This window comes from Choristoneura fumiferana, chromosome 22, assembly GCF_025370935.1.
Source record: "Choristoneura fumiferana chromosome 22, NRCan_CFum_1, whole genome shotgun sequence".
In the NCBI taxonomy this organism is placed as follows: domain Eukaryota; kingdom Metazoa; phylum Arthropoda; class Insecta; order Lepidoptera; family Tortricidae; genus Choristoneura; species Choristoneura fumiferana.
The window spans coordinates 1,855,189-1,866,900 of record NC_133493.1 but is presented as its reverse complement, the minus strand read 5'-3'; the positions used below and the strand labels follow the sequence as shown (position 1 = coordinate 1,866,900).

The following is an 11,712-nucleotide window of genomic DNA, read 5'->3' as shown; positions in this document are numbered from 1 at the left end:
CAGTATTACGTTGATGGTATACGCAGAAGACGCTGCTGCCCGTCTTCTGGATTTTCCCTTTGTCGCCTTCTACGACACCCAACGGGATGGAATGGAGGGGGAGCTAGTCTTGTCCGGACACCCCACGGACGGATGGTGAAACCAATATTGTCTTTTAACACCTCTTATACCATATTTCAAGCGAAATAAAGTTATTTATATTTGTGCATTTAGTAGGCATCAGGGTAGGCAGAGCAAGTGCTGGTGGCGCACTGCTTCACAGCAAACTCCCAACTGCCTACACAGCAATCGACACAATACTTCTTCTTCATCGTATTCTTCATCTGAAGGTCGTGCCTGTCTTGATAAGCCTTTACGGAGACGTTGACGAACTACTTTCACACCCCTATGTCCTCGACCAGTTTCAGAGCTGCAGGCAAGGTGAGCCCCGTGATCGCCTTAATTTGATCCGACCATCGGGTCAGTGATCGTATTCTCTGGGCATTTTCCCCTCATCTTGCCTAGCACATTCAGTTTCTCTAGGTTGTCTGACTCCCTTCGAGCCAAAATGGCCAAAATAGCCGAGTACTCGCTGGTAGCAGGTTGTGGATAATCTGGTTCCGACATTCAGCTGGTCGAGCATGATGGTTCTTTTTGCTGTCCACGGTTTGCGTCCTCAATAATATTACGGCGTGCATTAGGCCAATTCTAGGGTAGGCAGCGCTGCTCGCGCCGCAATTGCGCGCCGCCAGCTCAAGACGCTGCCTATCCTGGAATTGACCCTGGATTGCATGCCTATCTAATCTAACGCGCGGGCGATCGTGATTGCATTCATTATCTCTTTCTAACCCATCCATAATTCCAAGTGTCTTACACAAGTGGCCTCTACTGACAGTGGCACTGGTAGTGGTAATAGTAATTTACAGAAACTCACACTGGACATGGTAAACTAAATAACTCTGAATTAAGCGCTCTCACAACGTTCACAAACTTTCCCATTTATGTAAGTACTAGCTTTTGCCCGCGGATCCGCCTGCGTGGTATTCGGTTATCGCATGCATGCATGCATTTTTCCGGGATAAAAAGTAGCCTATGTCACTCTTGGGCCCATAATCTCTATGCCAAAAATCACGTCGATCCGTCGCTCCGTTACGGCGTGAAAAACGGACAACACACACAAACATACAAACACACTTTCGCATTTATAATATTAGTATGGATTATTAGGATTATTTAGTTTTGGTTCCATTATTTTCGCATGGAACCTTAAAAAACACGTTTTCAACTATTACTTCACGCATGATTTGACGGTAAATCCTTCTGGCCGCTTACAAATTTCGCCAATTAGTAGTCGTTTGGCGCGCGCGGCACTTGTAACGCTGCGCTGTATACTTTTAATAGGTCAAAATGTTATTAAGGAATATTATTGTGATTTTATTTTTTATCGGTAAGTTTTTTTTTATTCGAAATATCTGTTTTGACAGCACCTTGCGCTTCTTAACTTCAAGATATATTACCTAATCTAAACAAGATTATACACGGTCTTTATGGCGTGACACAACAGACCATGTAAAAAATAGAGATTTATGAGAGCGTACTGTAACGAAAATAAAAAAACCGGCCAAGAGCATGTCGGACACGCCCAAGATAGGGTTCCGTAGCCATTACTAAAAAATCAAATAATATTTTTCTAAGGATTGTGTGCGGAATATTTCAAGTTTAAGTATACTACAAGCTTAAATTTCGTTTCACCTGTCCCGTTGTCTGTCTGTTCGTCCGTCTGTCTGTTTGCCTGTAATCAAATCTTGTCAGTTCAATTTGACCAACTTCCAGTAGTCAGATTGACTTGTAATTTGGAATACTTATGTAAATTGCGTAACAACACAATAATCTGGTAGTGACATCCTGGTAGTTTCTTTAATATTTTCCGCAGCGCATGCGTTGAAACACATTTTATGACTATTTATTTTACACCCTGGGTTACATTATTGAAGTTTTAGTACGGATCCCTAATTTTTTTAAATACAATATAGCCTTTGACACTCGGAGATAGTGTAGCTTCCCAACGGTGAAAGTTTTTTTTAATCGGTCCATTAATGAACTAAAATAATTTCCTTGCTCACCCGCGACCTTACGATAGCTAAGCTTATGCAAAATATGCGTGTTCATGCAGTTCCTCCACCTCCACACTGTAAGAACACACACAAATCACACAAACCCATCTATCACCACCACCACACTACACTGACGCGTTTCGAACTCAAACAGAGCTCATCTTCAGAGTGACACAACCGTACACCATGCTACCAGTTGTTAGACTAAAGAACCACAACCACCGTTTTAACTTGTCACTGTAACTCCCCAAGTACCCACATACGTTTCATGAAACAAAACTACCCACAAATTATTAATAAATTTTTTAACCGTCCTTCAAAACTACCTTGATTTTTTATTTATTTACTGTCAAGGCATGTTTTATTAACTACCATTGCTGAAATTAGATCCAAGCCGTAGCAAGGGAGATGAAACTAAATTTACCTGCTCATTAATAATAGACCCCATACTGTTGTATCTAATTATTTCCATGCATTCTAAAACATCGAGACGAAACCCCTTGCCACAATAATGTAACACTTCATACGAATCGGAGTCCGATAAAGAATGATTTAGTTCCAACAAATGTTTGGCAAAATTCGCGCAAATGTTTGGGTCGCGGGTGAGCAAGGAAATTATTTTAGTTCATTGATATGGACCTCCGCAAAGTAACGCCTGATTCAATAAATTATCGGTCCATTAGTTTCGGAGCCTATAAAATGCAAACAAAACAAACAAATCTTTTCTCTTTATAATATTAGTTTATATAGACAAGAAATCTACGGATACAACTATTTGATATAAATATTTTTGTTGATTTTTATAATGATCAATGCTGTGCCTCCTGTGATCAGTGATGTAACTCGCCTTGTACCCTTTTTGTGTGTGTGTTTTATTTAGAAATAATCAGAAATAAATAACGAATTTTGGGTCTATCTCACGTACTTTTAGGTGCTATAGTTTCGGAGATAATTTTGTGAACAGTGCTACAACTAGCAGCATTTCGGCAAAAAAATCGTGCACATCGATATTGTATTAAGTTGTAACCCCTTTATGTAATTAAAAAAGTGCTTCGGTAAATGCTAGCCCCCTTGGCTCACAAACCAGAATTTATTAAATTATATTTTCGCTCTCCTGTAAAATGACGATTTTGCACTTGTATCACTTATCACAGGAGGCACAGAATGATATATTTTCCTAAAGCTAAAAAAAACAAAGTCACCTTTACTCCACTCCCACTCCACTGCGTTTCCCGATGCTTTGTTAACATTGTTCTTGTAGTGTGAGCTGCGCCTCACACACACACTCTCCCATTATGTGTCATATAAATAGTCTTAAAGTTTTACAATAAACGCAGTATTTACTCATCATTCGGTAGTATTACTCGTCTCCCATCGCCCCACATTACATTCTAAAGTAAAAAACTTAATGAACGAAGCGAGAGCTTACTGTCTACATATGTAACTAACGTAATAACAAGTCTGCGATACACAGCGTCGGAGCCACATTTTACAAGTACCTTTACTCCGAGAGGCTCCACAGTGGCGGCGTAGTTAACAGCGTTAGCGCCCGCGGCCAGGCTCGCGTCGACGCGCACCTGCGGCTCGGCATCCAGTATGGGCAGCACGAGCGGCAACAGCAGCTCACTGGCGGGGCGACCCAGCGCGACTTCCGCCACTTTCAGAAGCAAAGTGTTGCTATTTTTAAGTACTAACTGTAGTGCAACGGTGAGTGCACTTCCCTTTAAGAGACTGACATTTACAGTATCAACGCGTGTAGTATCCAGCGGTGTAAACTCGTATATCTCTAGCTTAGGTGCAATCACAGCATTAGTGCGGCGTGGTGCTAACGATTTTTTGATTCCGCGCAGTTCCACGCCACCAGCAACAGTTCCGGACAGATCCTTATTCCGGCGTATAGGCAAGTTACCACCGCTAGTTGCCGCCGCCTCGGCTGCTTTTTGTGCAACCGGATCAATGAGCACACGCTGTATCCGCGTAGGCAGTTTCAGTACGCGCGTGTTCTCAGCTATGATCTGAAACTGCAGCATGCTGTCTATGAATGAAATCCAGTTGTTTTCCCAGGCAAGCAAGCCTTCCGTGCCAATCGCATTTGACTGAAGGACACCGCGAAACACGCCCTGGTAATTATAACCCCGTAGATGTAGCTCTTTATAAACATCGTGTGCATCCAACGACGGTATGTCTTCCACAGAAGCATTGTCGGCAAGCGCGGCTACAGGCAAGTGCTCAGCAGCAGGATCAGTTACTAGGCGTGCGCGGCCAGTCGCCACGACAGCTCCTCCCTCGCATATTTCGAAGTTTCCGCTGTTGCTTAGTAGCGTGACGAGGAAACGCAGCGGCACGTCACGGGACATTATGGTGGCACGTCGGAAATGAATGTCCTCCAGTAACACGGCTATCTCGTTCATGTTTAAGTTGTTGACCTTGGCGACCGTACGCCACACCATCGTCTGTTGGGCAATTATGATAGTTTATTGCATGTGGATAAAAGCAATCTCCATGCTACAACCAGGATGGCTCACTTTACTCAAAAGCCAACTAATTTGTAAAACGAAAAGCTTGATAAGGTACATAATGAATGACTCTTAAACAATACCTTATATTGTCTAAAGCGATCGTCACAAAATTTTATCGTATAGCCTTTGAACATTATGACGGGTCATTTTGATCTAATACGTTAGGAGCCAGCGTGAATTCAAATCAATCCCATTTTAGTGTAATGATACTGAACATCAGTTAATTAAGTAATCAAACAGAAATTTTCATAGCCACTTACCAGATAGCCAGCGCCAGGGAACAAAACGCGTCCATCAATATTATGCCCATCCAGAAAAGCTTGATCCGGCTTGCCAAGATCAAACTCGATTACATTCTCGCCAGTATGCGTTGTTAACTTGTAATTAGCCACCGTCCATTCCTTGGAATGGTCCCATTCGATGGCTGAAGCGAGCATTGGCGTACCGCGTGACACAGGCCATGATACTGCCGGGTACAGCGATGACACGCGTGGCTGCGCGCCCGCTGTGAACAGCCGGCCCAATGCCTGCAGTAGATGCGACAGTGGTTCTGGGTGGTCTCGTCGTACTAAAGGCACATGCGTAGCGGACGGCAGGGCACGTCGTAAAACAGCGTTTAAAAGTGCGTGTGGGGCTACTTCTACTACTATAGCATCCTCCGGTATCGCTCGCAGTGCGTCAGCAGACCGCACTGGTGACACAACGTTGTTGACGTGGTATTCCGCGCCGCACAGCTTGCCTGCAACACACGCTGAGTCATTCTAACAGTCCTGACTAAGCATTATCACCTCACGAAGTAACCATAATGAATCAAGCATCATTTTGTACGGCAAAGGATTCTTAGTAATTTCAGGTGGGTAGCTCGGTAGCTCAGATAGTTTTCAGCAAAGCAACATCTATCTACTAATCGATCGGTTTCGATGCTTAAAAGGAACCAATAGGATCTAAATGCTTAAATAAATATATGTATGTTTGTATGTAAGTATGTATGTATGTTTGTATGTATGTATGTATGTGGGTATGTATGTCCATTTCTTTGGTCCTCGCTGCAGCCTGAACGGCTGGACGGATTGTAAATTGTAACATATGAGGTACCATTGGATTCGTCATAACTTTCGGAGTGACAAAGGGTATATAATATTTTCAATATGGCGTCTGCGAAAAAAAATATGGCGAAGGAATAAAAAAATATATTTTGATAGCTCAGTGTAAGCACAGAATATATAATAGTACTGACATACAGAATGGACACGCTCCGCCCCGCACCGGTTCGAGTTACCCCACCCCTCAAGCGCAGATTGTAGGAAAACCGCAGGAAAGCAGTCGGGCGCGCAACGCGATGTATGTCGGCCGCACCGTCGCACAGCACTAAGTTCGGGAGCAATAACTTTGCGAAATGGTGATATACTGTTCATTGTATGGGTGTTTGTCAACAGCCAAAGATAAGAAAAGGAGTTTTTTTCGATTTCCGAAGGACAAAAAAAGGTAGGTAAGGTACCTAACCAACTTTTATTAGCAACATGTACAATGTAAGTATTAGGTATATGGGGAAAAAACCAATACCTAGGTTTAAAAGTTTGTACCTATAATGTATAAATAGACGTCTTATATTAGTCGGTAGGTATTTGTAAAAATGATTTATTAATTCTTTCCTATCAATAGATCAATATCTTATCTACAATCACTATATATTGTATTATATAGATTATAAATCACTATACTAATTATATAACAAATTGTCTTTACAAAATAAACTAGGTATACACTCATTCACTTGTTTTTAAACACTTAATTTAGACAAACGATACCTAAGTACTTTCCGCACCTATCTCTTTCTATGCCGCTATACAGTCGTGCAGTCGCGAGTCGCCACTCACATGATCTTCCAAACGCTGTAACTTTGTTTTCGTCAGGTGCAAACTATGGGTCGTAGCGTCCGTTCGTTCAGATTTAAACAATAAAACTGTGGGAAATCTAAACGTCAGCAGGGCTACTCTGAAACTCGAAACTCGAAGTTCGTGTCGTGCGGTCCCTCTGACACTTATACTATTTAATACGAGAGCGAGAGGGACCGCACGACACGAACTTCGAGTTTCGAGTTTCGGAGTAGCCCTGCAGTTACTACATTTGTGATTTACACTTTAAAAATACAGATCGTCTAGCAAAAAAATTAAAACGTGATGCAGTTCAGACTCAAAATTTGCCACAAGATATTCGTCTAGATCGAAAAAAATATACTCAAACTGAATATAGTATTTCTCAGCGCATATCAACAATAGAATATGATTCAGAAACTTCAATTCCGAGTGTTTCAGATTGTTCAACACAGACTACGAAAGATTTGTCTGCCAACACACCACGTAAAAAAAAATTGCTTAGGGAATATAAAACTATTTCCGAAAATTATTTCCTAAAAACCCGAAAATCAGTCATATTCTAATAATTTGTCGCTCGTACAAAGTCACATAATTTTCCGTGAAATCCGCGCGCCGGCAGTTCATTGCTCGGCTCGGTGGCCGTGACTCCGCGAGCAAGCGCCAACTTGTCAGTGGGCGCGCGAGAAATTGAGGTTCCTACCCTACCTACTTTCTAAAAGTATCGCGATTAATACGACATGAAATAACTTATTAGGTACAGAATAATTCGTTCAAGTTTGTAGTCATATATTTATTGTAATTTAAAATAATAATGCTTAAATACATAGACAGACACATTTTAAGTAGGTTTAATTAAAAATATATGATTAACGATTACATTTATTTACACATTTAAGTCATACCTACATACCCTATAGTACTAGGGTTTTTGCGATAGTCAGCCCTGTGCAGCTTACGCACACATTGACGCGTGTACAGACATCGTCGTGCCTATGTAGATTCAAAAACGCGTATTTTCATTTCATTTCATTCATTCATTTTCATTTATTTTGGGCAACTTGGCCCATACAGTAAATACCTTACAGACTAACATACATATTTATAATCAATATTAAAAACTAATTTGGTGACAAAACGGCGTGACCCCGTTGAGCCACCGTCCCCGACGTCGCATTCATCTGCGGCATGGTGCCCCGGTACCGCCGGAACACGACGTCTTTCGGCCAGAAGGCAGCACTCGCGATGGTCCCCATCAGCAGCCGTGGCGTGGATTTTGTATGGCGTGTCCGCCCTGTGGTAAGTACACAAACAAAATAGACTATAACATGAACTGCTAAAACTTCAAATTCGATTCAGTGGTACAGCCGAAATCAAAGTTTAGAAAACTTGAAAATTTCTTATTTAATAATTTACTAAATGTATAATAAGATTATAAGAAGAATATAATAAGATTAAGGATTTATATTAAGCAAAGAATATTCTACTTCCTAGGGCCTACCAGTACACTACCAGAAAGAATGACAAAATCCGTTGTCGGGGGCCAATTTTGTTCGCTATTCGGTTTGTAACCTTTAATTTCGGCTGTACCACTGAACCGAATTTGCACTTTTAAATGCTTAATCAACGCAAAATGTAACGGTTCTTTAATACTAAATATGAACTTTTCCGGCTTATGTACTGTTTCTGTGCTAGAAGCAAAAAACTGAGAAAACAGTAAAATTTTCGCGGTTATTTGGCTCCCAAAGTTATGCACACCTCCAGGAAAGGGGGCAAACTCGGATTACACGCATTTAGGACCTAATTAAAATGATTTACAGCTTGCTGGAAATTAATTCTTCGAAAATTTCTAATTACATTGGTCTAAAAAATTAAAAATATTTTTAAACCCGGACTACAAATGAAACCCCGCCCGGACGGTCCCCGGACGCCCTCTAAACTAGGACAAATCCGGGGAAACCCGGACGGATGGCAGCCCTAGACGTAGGCTCCCATTGACCACCGGCTGCTTCGGCTGGAAGCAGCCTGCATAAACTCACAGGTCGTCTTTCATCTTGTTGACTTACGCTGCCTTCTGATCCGCGGTTTCAATTTGAGAACTTTTCGACCCCAACGAATCGTGCTATAATATCGCATGTACTTACCTATGTATGTAAAAGTACGTTTGTATAGCATTAGTAGGCTTCATATCTAATACCTGGGTAATTATTTGAGGTGTAAGATAAATGTTACAGAAATAAAAACACACATTTTGATGTGGTCTTTTTTATTTTGAACATAAGGATATGTACCGATAAGATGCTTTATATTATAAGAGATCGATAAAGTTTATTTTGGTTAAAAAAAGCAAAAATCCAATTTTAACGGTAACGAAAATGAGCATCGAGACCACGAAAAAGAACATTTTGTTTATTTTAAAATCTTATAATTGTACTATTTGAATGAAAATCCGATCATAATGAGAAAACGAATAAGCATTATTTAATTAATCAGGTATCAACAGAAATAGACAATCAATATCTATATAAAAAAAAATTAAAACTTGACCACGAAAATGACGACTTCAAATTGTCATTTTTGTAACCTTTTAAATACTATCTAGAAATTACTTAATTAAAGTAAGATTAATAACTTCAACTCACAAACCAAAACAGTTTTCAATACCTTCCCCCGTGCAGGTCTACGGTAAACCAGAACGAAATTATGTTACAACGAAACAACACAACAAAATGCTCCTCTAAATGACGAAGTTTTCTTTTAATATTTAGATATATACATTTCACACGTACATTCAGGGCAAAATAATTCTTGAACCTCTCGCCAGTTAACAAAATTGGCGTCGCACTGGTCATAATTCCTATAACCACACCTGGAGCAAATGTTGTTGACGGTCAACCATTCTTCGTTTAAATCAATTAAATCAATAACGGCATAAACGATTACACTGTAAAAAGCAGAAAATTCTATAAAAAGTGTTCTGTATTTTTTCTACTTGTAGGGAAAATCATCTTTTCGTGGTCTTTAATCAGTTTCGTGGCCCATAGGACCACGAAAATGATGACCACGAAATTGACAAGCTCTTACTTTCGCGGCTCTGCAGTAAATATCCTATAGATTTGAAGCAAATGAAATCAATATTGAATAACTTAACTGCAAATGACACAGCACCAGTAAAACATTATATTTATTTACCCAATACTTACCAAGTCGCAACCGTAACGAAAATGACGCTCGATCTTTGACGCAAATCTAACTGAAACTTTATTACATTAATTATAGATAAATAATTATGACTTGTGTTAGACCCCGCTTACCCGGGCAACAATCAATCGCTGTTGATGGGGCTGGTTCTACTTCAAAGCAAAGTCAGAAAGGTTGAATACTAGAATTTATTCACTTACTAGGTACATGTACTGTATGAACTTAATCTTAGGACCTATGTCACTCGCGCTCCGCCAGCAGAATGCCCAGCTGGTCCAGACCTCGATCCTCCCTTCCACCAAAACCGCGCGAATTACTGCGTGACGATTGGTTTACGTCGTCACGTGACGACGCAGACCAATAGCCATCGCCGATATTTCCCGCCAATGAATTTACCAATTAAAACCAAACAAGTATTGCCATTAATAAAATTTATAGACAATACTTATTCAAAAAGTCATTTTAACGAATTAAAAAAACAACCTAAGATATTTTATCATAATAATCTAAAACCCTAACAATCGACCATCCTGACGACGTGCGCGGCCTCGCACACGGCACCAGGTGGAACCCTAACAATCGGGGTCTGAACCAGTAGCACAATCTTCATTAATCTTAGTTGTAATATGCAACGAACGAAAACCCTATTTATTCAAAAATGAAAATATGTAATATTTATACAATACTGAGCCACAACTTTTAGTAGTAATATGTAAAACTATGGAACACGGATGAGTGAAATGGACGACAGTTGATTTTGTATACACATTAAATTAATGTAAACCTACTGAGTAGCGCCACCAATCGCCATCTCATTTCATAGTCTTACACAGTTAAAATTTACGAATTATTAAATTATACATACATAATTCTGAATGGATTAAAACTAAATAAGTTTTGTGACTCATAACAATATATATATATATATCAACCATATTTACTATTATTATTTATATAGCTCTAGTATATAAAAAAAAATCTATACAGTAAGTTTTTTTTTTTTTTTATATGTGTCTAAAGTGAGATATTTAGGCACTAATAATTAACAAACTTTTACAAAAGGAAAATAACGAGCAACGCTTTTATTAAACTCAAAAATGAGGGAATAACAATTGTTTCACTAGGGGCTAGGATCAACTACTTAGCGAATAATTTTACCAATTGTATCGAATCAACAGAAAAACAATCATGACGCTTTCGTAAAACTTCACTATAGACATGGTAGGCCCAAACGATCGATTAATTGGGTCACCGAAACAATTAAGGTTCTCGACCGATCGATTATCGAGAGACCTTACTATTACTACTGCCCGTGCCTGAACGATCGATTATCAGGCACGCCTCACCGATCCCAATACGAGCCGATCGATTACCCGTGAGAGTGGTGAGGAAGAGCAGGCGCTTAGCTGACACTCGCTGCTCCAAGCTCGAGCCGATCGATTTGCTCTGCTTGATCTGTAACAACGTGCAACACTCTGTAGTCCTCAGTCTTAATATTATAATATATATGTAGAGAGATTTAACGTACTTAGTACACTTCAACTTAATACAAGGTGGACTCTTCGTCATTGCTATCGCTACTATCGGGATCATTGTCTTCGAGGTGTAATGACGCCAGGTGTATCCATGGCTTCATACGATCGGCAGCGACTGTAGTTGGCCGTCTATTCTCTGTAATCTTTAGTCCCGGTATAGGTGCTACCATGTATCGGTCCTTGCCTAAAACTTTAGTGACACGATAAGGCCCTATAAATGACGGCATAAGTTTCTTGCTTTGGCCATCGCTGTAAAAACAGGTTTTTGTAATCTTTACTAGATCACCTTCGCTATATTTATGAGCTGGCTTCCTACCTTTGTCATAATTGACTTTCTGCTTGATCTGCTCGTCATCTATCCTTGCCTTAACCTCCTTATGTATACTAGACCTATCAGTATTCGTACACGTGCCTGCGGTGGTCTCGTTTAAAGCAGGCTTCACCTCACCGTTCATACAAGTCCCAAACAGTACCTCTGAAGGAGTTCTCC

At 40.2% G+C, this 11,712-nt stretch overlaps 1 protein-coding gene across 1 annotated transcript; it reads right to left on the bottom strand.

Annotated features, from left to right (window-relative positions):
• Nucleotides 1-209: 209 nt before the first annotated feature.
• On the bottom strand, nt 210-6,574 carry LOC141440170 (fatty acid synthase-like). Its single transcript, XM_074104632.1, has 4 exons — nt 6,334-6,574; nt 4,873-6,296; nt 3,593-4,546; nt 210-350 (listed from the first exon to the last, which is right to left on the bottom strand). The coding sequence occupies exons 2-4, from the start codon at nt 5,047-5,049 to the stop codon at nt 210-212; spliced, it is 1,272 nt and encodes a 423-aa protein (XP_073960733.1). The 5' UTR covers nt 5,050-6,296; nt 6,334-6,574.
• Between the last annotated feature and the right edge of the window lie 5,138 nt (nt 6,575-11,712).